At 52.8% G+C, this 13,218-nt stretch overlaps 6 protein-coding genes across 6 annotated transcripts; 4 read left to right on the top strand and 2 right to left on the bottom strand.

Annotated features, from left to right (window-relative positions):
* Nucleotides 1-169: 169 nt before the first annotated feature.
* N7532_003386 (DNA polymerase epsilon noncatalytic subunit) lies at nucleotides 170-2,468 on the top strand (the record flags this gene model as incomplete). Its single annotated transcript, XM_056615880.1, has 2 exons — nucleotides 170-484; nucleotides 567-2,468. The coding sequence occupies 2 exons, from the start codon at nucleotides 170-172 to the stop codon at nucleotides 2,466-2,468; spliced, it is 2,217 nt and encodes a 738-aa protein (XP_056476237.1).
* A 311-nt stretch (nucleotides 2,469-2,779) lies between these two features.
* N7532_003385 (mediator of RNA polymerase II transcription subunit 14) lies at nucleotides 2,780-6,078 on the bottom strand (the record flags this gene model as incomplete). Its single annotated transcript, XM_056615879.1, has 2 exons — nucleotides 2,780-5,314; nucleotides 5,383-6,078. The coding sequence occupies 2 exons, from the start codon at nucleotides 6,076-6,078 to the stop codon at nucleotides 2,780-2,782; spliced, it is 3,231 nt and encodes a 1,076-aa protein (XP_056476236.1).
* A 192-nt stretch (nucleotides 6,079-6,270) lies between these two features.
* On the bottom strand, nucleotides 6,271-6,672 carry N7532_003384 (uncharacterized protein; the record flags this gene model as incomplete). The annotated part of the gene is made up of 1 exon (XM_056615878.1): nucleotides 6,271-6,672. The coding sequence occupies one exon, from the start codon at nucleotides 6,670-6,672 to the stop codon at nucleotides 6,271-6,273; it is 402 nt and encodes a 133-aa protein (XP_056476235.1).
* Nucleotides 6,673-6,803: 131 nt separating this feature from the next.
* atg22-1 (putative autophagy protein Atg22) lies at nucleotides 6,804-8,666 on the top strand (the record flags this gene model as incomplete). The annotated part of the gene is made up of 2 exons (XM_056615877.1): nucleotides 6,804-6,936; nucleotides 7,000-8,666. 2 exons carry the CDS (start codon nucleotides 6,804-6,806, stop codon nucleotides 8,664-8,666), a joined length of 1,800 nt encoding a protein of 599 aa, XP_056476234.1.
* Nucleotides 8,667-9,412: 746 nt separating this feature from the next.
* Nucleotides 9,413-11,188, top strand: pdiA (protein disulfide isomerase PDI1; the record flags this gene model as incomplete). Its single annotated transcript, XM_056615876.1, has 4 exons — nucleotides 9,413-9,789; nucleotides 9,886-10,264; nucleotides 10,338-10,777; nucleotides 10,837-11,188. The coding sequence occupies 4 exons, from the start codon at nucleotides 9,413-9,415 to the stop codon at nucleotides 11,186-11,188; spliced, it is 1,548 nt and encodes a 515-aa protein (XP_056476233.1).
* A 478-nt stretch (nucleotides 11,189-11,666) lies between these two features.
* Nucleotides 11,667-12,957, top strand: N7532_003381 (uracil-DNA glycosylase; the record flags this gene model as incomplete). Its single annotated transcript, XM_056615875.1, has 3 exons — nucleotides 11,667-12,031; nucleotides 12,091-12,550; nucleotides 12,655-12,957. 3 exons carry the CDS (start codon nucleotides 11,667-11,669, stop codon nucleotides 12,955-12,957), a joined length of 1,128 nt encoding a protein of 375 aa, XP_056476232.1.
* Between the last annotated feature and the right edge of the window lie 261 nt (nucleotides 12,958-13,218).

The following is a 13,218-nucleotide window of genomic DNA, read 5'->3' as shown; positions in this document are numbered from 1 at the left end:
GCCGCGGACCTTTTCTCACTTCACGATTTGGCGACTCCAGGTAATTCACTTCGTTCTCACAGTCACGCCTCGAGTCAACATTAGTTTGCTGACTCATTAATTCTTTCGCTTTCAGTCTGTCACACAGTTTTTCTAGATACATTCTGCGCCACTGCGCATATACAACATAATGGAGCCGACCTCTACCCCTCGGCATACGGATCGCCTCAAGGCTACTGATCCAATTCCCTCATCTTCTCCGGCATTTGGCACACCAGCTCGGCCCTTCCGCATGCCCAAGACTTATGCACCTCCCACCAAAACATCTATCTTACCTATCCTACTTCCGCCTTCCACACTTCGCCCAGTCGCCTTCCGAACGTTCACTCGCAAGCATAACCTGACTATTTCATCACCGGCACTTCAAATCTTGGCAGTTTTTGTTGGAAAGAATTGTGGATCAGGATGGCGCGAAGAGGGTCTTGCGGAGAAAGTCCTTGATGAGGTTGCAAAAATCTGGAAAAGGGGCCGGGGGAGGTGTCATTGTCGAGGAAGGGAAAGGAGCGTCACTCAAAGCCATTTTGCAGACCCTCGAGGGGAGCATGAGTGGCGGGCGAGTCGTTGCTGGGAAGACAACATCCTCAGATGGGTCCTCGAAGGTGTCCGGTATGGGTGCCGATGTCGGACGCATTGACCTGAACAAAGATCACTCGCAGGGATCTCTTACATCGAGGGCCGCAGGCGCCGAGGAAGACGAATCTCAAATATCCACACATCCTCGCAACTGGCTCAAAGTTATCGAGGCTTTTGACCTCCCTCGCCTGACCTACAATGTCGACAAGAAGTATTTCGAAGCAGTCAAGTCGAAACCGACTCTGTTCCCACCCCCTTCACACAAGACTGCACTTTTCCGAGACAGGTATAATCTGGTGTACCAACGGCTGCTCCGCAACGAATCCTTCCAAAGCTCCTTTAGCATAGCGGGTATTCCTTCGCTCCAACGATCGTCATCGAACATTGCCACTCAACAATCATACAAGTTGACACCAATTGCAAATTTGCTTGGTCGGAGCGGTACATCTCATCTTCTACTGGGCTTGCTCGCAACATCTCCTACTGGCGATCTGTCATTAGTGGACTTGACAGGAACTGTGGCCCTGGATTTGAGCCATGCGAGAATGATTCCAGAAGATGGTGCCTGGTTCGCGCCTGGTATGATTGTGCTTGTTGATGGGATCTATGAAGAAGAGGAGATGGTCAAGGGCTCCATTTTGGGAGGGAATACTGGAGTCGGAGGGGCCATTGGAGGTCATTTTGTCGGCGTGTCCATTTGTGGTCCTCCTTGCGAGAGAAGAGATATCTCGCTCGGGACTGGTAATCGTCAGGGAAGCGGCGAACTCAGCTCAAGTGGTGGGTTTGGCTGGGTGGACTTCTTGGGAATAGGCAGTGAGCGCGCCCAGGGTACTCGCATGAGGAGAATCCAGGAGAAGTGTCTTCAGAGTGAACCAGAAGCCACGGAGGCCACACCACCCCGATTGAAGCTTGCGGTAATGAGTGAAATAAATCTCGACAACATGAGAACATTGGATGCTCTGCGGAAGGTGTTCAGTTCTTATAACGATCTTGCACTCCATGAACGGCCTCAGACTTTTGTTCTTATAGGCAACTTCGTGCAAAGAGCGGTTATAAACGGGGGCGGACGAGCTGGGAGTATCGAGTACAAGGAATATTTTGATTCGCTTGCGGTTGTTCTCTCCGAATTCCCTGCCTTGCTGCAGCACTCGACATTTGTATTCGTTCCCGGCGACAACGACCCTTGGGCCTCAGCTTTTTCAGCAGGTGCAGCTTCTTCAATACCGCGCCAACCGATCCCCGAGCTTTTCACTTCCCGGGTTCGGCGTGCATTTGCAACAGCAAATTCGGAACTCGATAGATCCCAGACGTCTGAGCCGGCAGGCGAGGCGGTGTGGACTTCAAACCCGGCCCGTTTATCATGGTTTGGACCTGTGCATGATATTGCTATCTTCCGGGACGACATTTCTGGACGGTTAAGGCGCAGTGCTATAGACACCAAGGCCGACGAGGATGAATCCGACACTACCATGCACGAGGCCCTTGAGAATGATACAGTCTCGATGGAACCAGAGCCTACGGAGCAGGTAAACGGAAACAGAAATGATGCTGTGTCACCAGCTGCACTCATGGCTCGCAGGCTGGTGAAGTCTGTTCTAGACCAAGGGACAATTTCCCCGTTTCCCTTGACGATGCGGCCTGTTCTCTGGGACCATTCATCTGCTGTTCAGCTATATCCGCTCCCTACTGCCCTGGTTCTGGCCGACTCCGAAGCCACGCCTTTCTGTATGACTTATGAAGGCTGTCATGTCATGAACCCGGGACGCTTGCTTCCGGAGGGTGGCCTACAAAACGTAAGATGGGTTGAGTATGATGTCTTGCGGAATCGGGGCAAAGTGAGAGAGGAGCGGTATTAAAGAGCTCCAACGTGCCAAGGTGACACTAAGCTGCTCTTCGCGATCATTAATACTGTACGCTTTTATATATGATATGAACTGCTTGTACGGAGGGCATGATGTTATGACCTCGAGTCCATAGACAGCGAACCTATAACGGAAGTTTTTTACAATGAAAATTGCAAACCGTGAGATTTACATGCATGTCATATTGAAAATTCTAAGAATACAGTCGTGAAGGGAAGACGGAATAGATGTCTCCCTCAAACATCAAGAAATCCGAAGACTTCAGTACGGGTATGCATTCACGAAGAGAATGAGAAACCATGGAACTAGTCAATCGTGATTACATCCGTATTTCCGGGTGCAGCATTCTGCGGCGATACCTGCTCGGCTTTCGCAACAGATGTCACAGAGGGCTGGTTCATTGTGCCGGGGCGTTGACCATATCCTGGCTGTTCCTGTTTAACGGGCTCGGTCGGACAGGCACTGAGACATTCATGAAGTTTGGTAATAAGGTTTCCTACTTTGTCAATTGAAGACAAAGCACCATCACCAAGACCTTGCCAGCCGTCGCCACGGGAATTATAGACCTGCCCCCGTACTGCGTCATAGACCTTACCACGGCCAGGCGAGCCTGACGGGTTGAAGTCTTCCAGTAACCACACTTTATGCCCTTGTCGCGGCCGAGCAGACAACCGGAATTGTGAATTCTGGGCGTACTGGATTTGAAAGACTGTGGGGCTCCGCACGGTAACCAGTACAATGACGGATGTTGCCTCAGTCGACTTGGTGATTTGATCCAGGCAATGAAGAAGCGGTGAGGTTTCTGCTATAGAGCCAAGGACAGACTCCACACCAGACTCCGAAAATCGCGCATTCAAGGCCACTGTAAGTGCTTCCTGAAGGCGACGATGAGGACTGGGGATGTCGAAGTCAATTCTGAAACGTAGGCTGAAAAGCGGGATGGGGTTGGAGAGGATGCTTGGGATATCAATGTAAGTGGATGGCGAAGGCCCTGTAGTGTCGATGCCGAATTGTGCCGAGAGGTTGTGATCCTGTCCATATGAGAAGGAGATCTGCGACAACGACAAGGACTGTAGTCGCATTCCCTTCTGCATAAGAGACTGGAGAATGTACAGAATGCAGTCAAGCCGTTGGAGGCGCTCAAGGAGGCCGATGAGCACAGATTGGCCAACGGGGGCAAGCAAACGCAGCGAGAAACCTGACCCCTTTTCCTGAACGGCGAGCGAAGGATCCGTCTTGGAGATGAGGGGAAGAAGAGTCTTCGCGGAGAAACGAAGAGAGCCGTAGGCCACTACAACAGTTGAGTGGGTCTGAGCATCGATTCCTTCGAAAGAAAGACGGATGGAATCCCGCACGTAAGATCTCTTTCGCAACACAGGAGGCAGCGCGAGTCGAACGACGGCTGGGATACGTTGTGGCTTGTACTTGAAGACGAGATCTGGAACCTCAAAATTTGGCCCCAGCTTCAATTGCTTCAATGGCGGGTGAAATTGAGCCCCTGGCAAATATGCCAAGCATCGTGCATTGACATAGATTGCCAGCATTCCCGTCAAAGAACGAACCAGCTCCGAGCATGCAGAGTAACTGACCTGCCCTGATGGTATCAATTTATCACTGATAGGATGGACCAGAGATGAACCATCCTTTCTGGTGTATGTAGGCACAGTACGTGCGGGCTCAGTGGTTCGAACTGGGACCAGGTACCATCTATCGCCATCCATACTGCTCGTCGCAGCAACAACCCAGCGTCGATCCCAGTGCCGATGGCCAAGAAGAGAAAAACGTACAGTATTGCTGGGAAAGAGTTGCCGGACGTCGACTCCAAGCCCACTCTGACTGATATTTTCCAGGCCAAGCGGTCTGGTGCCAGACTCAATCTGTTCGACCGCCGAGTGACATCTGAGCCGAGTGACTCGGTAGAACAATTCTTCAACGGCGGACTTATACTGTCCTCGTTCTCGTTCCAAGGTACTGGAAGGCCCGAAGAATGCAATTGCTCCTGTTGACGGCTCAACTGACACTTTGAGAGAACGTGAACGGGTCAACTGAACATCAAGGTAGCAATCTCCTGGCTCCATTGGTGACAAGTGAGCGCGCAATGAGAGCTCTGAGCGGGCGAATAGAAGGTTCTTTTTCAGGGTAAAAAAGGATTGAGTGAGTATATGTGATGCGTGCAAGGCGATAGCACTTCGCAAAATGCACTCCAACGAGAGCACTGTCGGGTCAAAATTGATGCCCTCACTGCTGACCTTTTCGCCATCTCGAATCCAGCGAAGACCGAGGTATGAAACCCTATCATCGCGGTAGCTGTTTTTTCCTCGTTGGACACCAATCTCAAGCCAGCTTTTTTGGCTCGTCCTCGTTGGCCAGTACTGAACGACGAGGATTCGATGGAGAAGCTCGATATGGAGGACATTTGACCACGCGCCCCTCACAAGGTCCACAGCCTGTCTGTGGAGGATACTTATCTTGTTGGTGAGGACCAGGCCGTGGAGGAAATCAAAGCAACCCACCAAGCCCTCGTTACGGAGGACATCGTTGATTTTGGCATCAAGTTGGTTGAATATCCGGCCTTTTGGGATCGGTGATGAAGGTGAAAACAAGAATCGAATATCCACGAAAAAGAACTGCGAAGATTTTGCCTCTTCCGCAACGGAAAGGTCAAGCTCAAATTCTCCAGGAACTGTGAAAGTAACCCGGCCATCGTGAACACGGTAGTTGCGCAAAGAACGGGGCACTTCGTCGTGAAGCACCAGTCGCACGCTGATGATGCGATTAATCTTGTGCAATTTAAGGAGCGTTGACCGCGCAGTCAGCGTTTTCGGTGGCTTGTAGCCAAACTAGAAGATGATTCATTAGCAAAAGAGAACATGCAGAAGACGGGATTGTCGGGGCCAGTAAAACCTACATCTGGCAGAGATGCTATCCGACCTTTCGAGAGAATCTCCAGCGCGGTCTTGAGATCTGGATTGGCCACTTGTGCCCGAACGAGGTCCTGCTTCATTTCTCCCACATATTGAACTGCTGCTGCATATGCTTGATGTCGCGTACGAATGAAATTTTGGATATCGATAAGCCGGCTGACTTCTGAAGCCTGTCGGCTCCACTGGGAAAGAACCAAAAGCTTGATGAATTCGGCTCTCTTCGCATGTGCAAAATCGAGAATCTTTACTTTTTTGTGCAGGTTCTCTGAGGATTGATTCCCTGCGACTTTACCATTGACCATTTGTGCAGATGAAGGGTCGTGGGGCACTTGAATTGCCGCCAGTTCCGCGATCAGTTCCGAGAGGTCATTCCAACATTGCTGCACGGCCCGATTAACAAGTGTCCCAAACGGGAAAAATCCTTGTGTGATATGAGGCAAGTCGAACGGCGCCGAGTCAAGTTGTTCACCATGGCGTACTGGCGCTTTTGATTGTTGGCTCAAAGCATCGGGTTCCCTCCCTACGCCATTCACAAGGGCCGGTCCGTTCGCAGCAACAGGAAGTTGACTCGACTTTTCATTGATTCCATATGAATGGAACGCACCATTGACAGCCTCGTTAGGACTTGGCCTTCGCCCAGATCCCTCGACGTTGACGCTATCCATGACGACGCCGGGCATGTCTAACAGTACCACTTGGTCAGAGCGTGGTGGTTCAGGAACCTTCCCCTCCTGGACCTTCTGCACAGTGCAGAACAAACGACTTGATGTAGCCGTTGCCCCAAGCTCGAATCAGTCGGTGCCGGGAGGAGGAAGGGAAGCTGATGGCGGAGACTTGGAGAGAAAAGCGTTCTCAGCCCAGTGCCATGCGTATCACTGGCCACCGAAGACAATGGCCATGGGCATAATCATGGGAGCCCGGCGCAGAATCAGAGCTCTGAGTGAGGATCGGAAGGGTGAATTCGAATGAGTATCGCCGAGCGAGGACGGCACCTTCGAGGGAGGATTTGAAGCGGGTTGCGCCTGTAATGGTCGGGTGCGCGTGGTTCGCCCGAAACCGAAGAGAGGGAGCCCAGGAGGTCGGAAAGGTCGTCGCAAGAATCGCAGCTCAGCGACGGGACTAGGTTTGGAGGAAATCGAGGGCGCGTGCAGAGAGGGGGCAGGATGTAAGAGATGCAACAGGCGATGGAGTGAATTGTTGAAAGCGCGAAACGCACGTCCCTTGGCGGCGGCCTTAGTGCCTGGTATTGTCAGAGGAGCGTATCCCGCGATCATTGCGGCTGCGGCTTGAGTAGTGGTGACGCGGTAATTACCAGGAATGCTTTCCCCATGACCTCACCATCCAATGCATCTCTTTTCACTGTCGAGCTGAGCTCCCCCAGGAGTAATTCACCAACGCCTGAAGAATGAACCGCGAAGAGGCCAATGGGCCAACTCCTCAGTATCTGGGCGATGACCCTCGGCCCACAAGCAGGAAGGAGCTCGCTGGCTGGTACTGCTATGGCTGGGCTGCCGAGGTGTTTACGGTCTGTGCTATGGGTATCTGATCCTACTGTCTTGACCAACCCCCATTCTGTATGCTCCTCCTCCTGACTGTGATAGGATCCTTTCTTCCGATTACACTTGAGCAGCTGGCACGCGACCGCGGTGTTCTGCTCTCAGATAAGACGACGCCATGTTCGCCAACATGGAGCCCTTCTAGGCAGGCATCTGATGGAGCTGAACCCAGCGTGCGATCCCCAGCAACCGGCCAGTGTATCATCTACTTCCTGGGTGCCGAGATCAATACCGCCAGCTTTGCCTTGTATACGTTTTCAGCGAGCGTCTTGGTTCAAGCCATTCTGATTATTTCCATGTCAGGGGCTGCCGACCATGGATCCTATCGTAAAAGGTTATTGGTCATTTTTGCTTTCACCGGCTCAATAGCAACCATGCTGTTCCTTGCCGTTGTGCCCCGGATTTACCTTCTTGGTGGACTTCTTGCCATCGTGGCGAACACCTGTTTTGGGGCGTCCTTTGTGCTGTTGAATTCCTTTTTGCCGGTTCTGGTGCGCCATCACCCTGCAATCCATGAGAAACTCCAAGAAGAGGGAGGAGAAGCAGACCTGCCACAGAATGGTGCAGTAGCTTCATCGCAACGTCTCTCGGGACCAGCCGCAAGTAGTGGCCGTGCGGGCCTTGATGCCTCGACGCCATTGCTCGAGTCTCGGACAGGGATGGCAGCGGAAACGATGACATCGCTGGAGCTCGATCTCTCCACTCGGATATCATCTTATGGGATCGGTATCGGGTATATTGGAGCCGTGACTTTACAAATGATTTCTATCATTGCGGTAGTGGTGACCAAGCAAACCACCTTCTCACTCCGTCTTGTCTTGTTTTTGATTGGCTTGTGGTGGTTCGCATTCACGATTCCAGCTACTCTATGGCTGCGGACACGCCCTGGACCACCTCTTCTGGGCACTGATGGGAAACCACTTGCGTCGTGGCCCGGGTACCTGGCGTTTGCGTGGAAATCCCTAGGGAAGACCGCGATGCGAGCACGGCGATTGAAAGACATCCTTCTCTTCCTTGCTGCCTGGTTCCTCCTCAGCGACGGCATCGCTACGGTCAGCGGGACCGCAGTGTTATTCGCGAAAACCCAACTGGATATGAAGCCAGCAGCCTTGGGGCTGATCAATGTGATTGTCATGATTGCCGGTGTGTTTGGAGCGTTTTCGTGGAGCTACGTCTCGAGACTACTTCGGCTTCGTGCATCGCAAACCATCATTGCATGCATCATTCTCTTCGAGCTCATACCCATCTACGGCATGCTCGGCTTTGTGCCATCTGTGCAGCGTCTCGGAATTGGTCTCCAGCAGCCTTGGGAAATGTACCCTCTAGGGGCCGTCTACGGACTTGTGATGGGGGGATTGTCTTCGTACTGCCGCAGTTTTTTCGCCGAGCTGATCCCACCTGGTCATGAGACAGCCTTCTATGCTTTATATGCGATCACAGACAAAGGATCCAGTGTATTCGGACCCGCCATTGTGGGTGCCATTGCTGACCGTTACGGGGAAATCCGGCCCGCATTTGTGTTTTTAGCCATCCTGATCTTGCTGCCGTTGCCACTCATGCTGCTTGTGGATGTCGATCGTGGAAAACGAGATGCGCTGGAACTGGGGGCCGAGTTGGATCGCACCACGGAGGTACAATCAAGCTACGGGACCATTGCGGCGGGATTGTTGGAAGATCCATCGCGGGTCGAGGGAACCGCTGGGGCCATGTAGATCATCCTGCAGGGCTAAATGCTCAGTCGATACGGCCCCAAAGGAAATCAGCCTTCCCATCCAGGGTATTCAAATATATTAGTACTATATCCTCCATATGATCATGTAAGCGAGATGAGTTGAGTTGTGGCCAGATCGCCCCATACCTCTCTACCTCGTACAATGCTCCAGTCTGTCCAAGCCACCCCGGGGTTGTTGCACAACAAGCCCGCACCCAATAGACCTGGTGCGCCACCCTATAGTGTTCGTCTAGTGTCCGTAGTATCGCTCCCGTTGGACGAGACGTAACGCACGAGCGTCGCGCGGAATTTCGGGACGTGTCGCCAGAAGCAATACCACTGGCTAGTGGCGATGTACCTGGCGAGCATGTCCAGGGTGCTGGGGATACCTGGGGGAACCTGGGCCCTGGCAGGGGATGCCCACCGCGCCCCGGTACCAGACGGGTACATTGTCCCGCGGGACCCAGGGATCCTCCCCCCTGCGTGGGCGCCCTGCATAGCAACTCTGCAGCTCCACTCTCGCAGCCGCAAAGAACAAACTGTCCTCAACTCCGGCCCCCATATCTGTCGTTCGATAAATACACCTTGGCCTTCTTGTGTTTCTTATATTCCCCAAGCTCGGTTCACTGGGTACGATCTTCCCCTCTCATCGACAAACGCCCTTCTTCCCGGCTGACACGTTCCCCTCTTTTGGTCTCGATAGGTGGTGATTTGAAATCCGGTACTCTACTTTCCTGTTCCATCATCATGCGGTCGTTCGCTCCTCTGGTTCTGAGCCTCTTGGGAGCTTCTGCAGCTGTCTCCGCTGCGGAGCCTGCGGCTGATGCCGCCGACTCCAATGTCATCTCATTGACCAAGGACACCTTCGATGACTTTGTGAAGGAGCACGACTTGGTTCTGGCCGAGTTCTTTGCGCCGTGGTGCGGTCACTGCAAGGCTCTGGCTCCTAAGTATGAGGAGGCTGCCACTGAGCTCAAGAGCAAGAACATCCCTCTGGTGAAGGTGGATTGCACCGAAGAAGAGGACCTGTGCCGCACCTACGACGTCGATGGATACCCGACCCTGAAGGTCTTCCGTGGCGCCGATTCGCACAAGCCCTATGGCGGTGCGCGTCAGACCGACTCGTAAGTTATCCTCTTCCGGGCGGCCTACTGTCGTTCCACACAGTGCGTCCGTGAGATCGCGTGGCCGCTGACCGTGTTTGTTTGTTTGTTTGTTAGGATTGTCTCGTACATGACGAAGCAGTCGATGCCCGCCGTTTCCATCGTCACCGAAGAGAACCTGGAGGAATTTAAGACCCTGGACAAGATTGTTATCATCGGCTACGTTGGCTCGGATGATAAGACCGCCAACAAGAGCTTCACCGCGTTCGCCGAAGCTCAGCGTGACAACTACCTGTTCGCCGCCTCCAACGACGCCGCTCTGGCCAAGGCCGAGGGCGCCAAGCAGCCCTCGATTGTTCTCTACAAGGACTTCGATGAGAAGAAGGCTGTCTACGATGGCAAGCTCGATGAAGAGTCCATCCTGAAGTGGGTTAAGACTGCCAGCACCCCTCTGGTTGGCGAGCTTGGCCCCGAGACCTACTCCAAGTACATGGCGGTACGTGAACAAATTATCCTGAATTGGGGAAGGGAGATGCGAAAACGAACCTCATACTAATGTTGAACAACAGGCAGGTATCCCTCTGGCGTACATCTTCGCCGAGACCGCTGAGGAGCGTGAGAAATTCGCTGAGGACTTCCGCCCCATTGCTGAGAAGCACCGTGGTGACATCAACATCGTGACCCTTGACGCTAAGCTGTTCGGCGCCCACGCCAGCAACCTCAACCTGGAGCCTGAGAAGTTCCCCGCCTTCGCCATCCAGGAGACCACCAAGAACGCCAAGTACCCTTACGATCAGTCTAAGAAGCTTGACGCCAAGGATGTCGGCAAGTTCATCAAGAACGTCCTGGACGGCAAGGTCGACCCCAGCATCAAGTCTGAGCCCATTCCTGAGACCCAAGAGGGCTCTGTCACCGTTGTTGTCGGCCGCAACTACCAGGAGGTTGTCATTGACAACGAGAAGGATGTTCTTGTTGAGTTCTACGCCCCCTGGTGCGGTCACTGCAAGGCGTAAGTGTTTCCCGTGATCAGGCCACTCTTTCTTACCATCGACTAACTGAGCATTCCAGTCTTGCCCCCAAGTACGAGGAGCTCGCTGCTCTGTATGCCGATGTTCCTGAGTTCAAGGAAAAGGTCGTCGTCGCCAAGATTGATGCCACCGCCAACGATGTGCCCGACTCCATCACCGGCTTTCCCACCATCAAGCTTTACCCGGCCGGCAAGAAGGACGAGCCCGTTGAATACCAGGGCTCTCGCACCGTGGAAGATCTTGTTGCCTTCATCAAGGAGAACGGCAAATACGAGGTCGATGGCCTGGCCGAAGGTGCGAAGAAGCCTGAGCAGGGCGGCGATGTCACCTCTTCCGCCTCCCAGGCTGCGGAGACTCCTGCTCCTTCTGAGGAGTCCCACGATGAGCTGTAAGCTCTTGGTGGAATCGAAATTTTATTTTGCAATTATAGTGTCTGTATCACCAATTTGAGATGTTGACTTTCCTTGGTGCCACGCCAATACTTCCTGTTGGTCCGTCATAAATAACTAGTACTGCGTGCTGGCCGTAGGAAATACCAGCCGAATTTGAACTCGAAATACCCACCAATTGATGGCGCATTTTCCTGGTAAAGTTTTTATATAGAGCGCGAAGAGTATTGCAATACGGGGCTCCCATGTACAACCCAAGGTGATGGATCGAATTTAGTCAGCCCTTCTCCACGACGCGTCCGCGGGTCGAGTCGCGTGCGGGCGCGTCGATCACTGCGGCTCGCCATCGCAGGTGCCTCAGCCTAGCCAAGTCACGGCCCCTGGAGTCTATTACCTGGCGAATTCGCTACCTGGTGTATTCGCATCCTCTTGCATGCTCTCACGGTTCCAATTGCCTCGACGCCTTTCTACTTCCGCCATCATGGTTAGCTCGGGCTTAAAACGCAATGCTGATCATCTCTCTGGTGCGGCTGCCGACACCAAGAAACCTAAGGGTGGAAGCATCACCTCGTTCTTTGGAGCTCCCAAGCCGAAAGCTTTGACGACACAAACTGCGAACTCGCCCTCTCGGCTCACCTCGTTCAACAAGGAGAAGTGGGTGGCGTCCCTCACTCCCGAGCAGAGAGACCTGCTGCAATTGGAGATCAATACTCTGGACGACAGCTGGCTTGCCCATCTCAAGGACGAAGTGGTGACCACCGAGTTCCTGAACCTCAAGCGTTTCCTTAAGAAGGAGAAGGACTCCAAGGCCAAGATATTCCCCCCAGAAGAGGACGTCTATTCATGGTAGGACCATCTTCTCAAAACTCTCCTGCTGTATTTTGAAGCTCATGAAAACTTCCTAGGTCCCGACACACCCCTCTGCACAAAGTCAAGGTCGTGATCATTGGTCAGGATCCGTACCACAACGACAACCAAGCTCATGGTTTGGCGTTCTCCGTGCGACCGCCGACCCGAGCCCCGCCGTCCCTGGTGAATATCTACAAGGAGATTCAGAAGGAGTACCCAGATTTCAAGTTGCCGCCCAACAATGGAGGTCTTTTAATTCCATGGGCAGAGCGGGGAGTTCTGATGCTCAACACCTGCCTGACTGTACGGGCGCATCAGGCCAATAGCCACTCGAATAAGGGATGGGAGCGATTTACCCAAAAGGCGATTGATCTTGTTGCGCGAGTGCGCACCAATGGCGTGGTGTTTCTGGCCTGGGGTAATCCTGCTGGGACCCGCGTAGCGAAGGTCAATCGGCAAAAGCACTACGTGTTGCAGTCGAAGCATCCCAGTCCGCTGAGTGCTCACGGAGGCTTTGTAAGTTCATCTATTCCCGTGGGATATTCTCTCTCATTGATGCTTTTTGGATCAAATGAAGAACTGTAATTCCTAGGAATGCGGGCTAATGAGATCTATTCTAGTTTGGAAATGGTCACTTCTTGAAGTGCAATGAATGGCTTGCCTCCCGCTATGGTGATGAAGGGGTTATTGACTGGACTTTGGTGCCGACACCAAAGACGGCCCTGGTGGCCTCTCCTCCCACATCAGACAAGGAAAATTCCTCGACGCTAGCTAATGTGCCCCCGACGACAACAAAGACCTCTGGTACCGATACCAAGTGCACTCTCGAGAAAGAACAAGCAAAGGATGAGTTTGATGATGACGACGCTCTCGAAGCTTTGGTTGAGGCAGAGAAGAGTGATCCACCTCGGGGGACTTATTAATGCTGTGCAGTCCGAACCCAAGGGAGTGCAGGTTAAAGGATCGGATCTGATTTTTGTCTGGTTATTTAAATCTGGGGCTATTTTCACTGTAGCTTAATCGGCGACTTCGGGCGTTTGAAATGTCGGTACCGGATGCACGGGATCTTTGATACTCAATCAAATTCTTGGAATGGAACTTTCATTATCTCCTGTAGGTTCGCGGAAAGTTTTACTCCCAGCTGGAAGCAACTCTGGGCGTTATGGTGCTTATCGTTGAAAGCA

This window comes from Penicillium argentinense (assembly GCF_028826775.1).
Source record: "Penicillium argentinense strain IBT 30761 chromosome Unknown utg000004l_segment0_segment0, whole genome shotgun sequence".
Taxonomy (NCBI): Eukaryota; Fungi; Ascomycota; class Eurotiomycetes; order Eurotiales; family Aspergillaceae; genus Penicillium; species Penicillium argentinense.
Note: the sequence above shows the minus strand (reverse complement) of the source record. Positions and strands in the feature narration are given on the sequence as shown.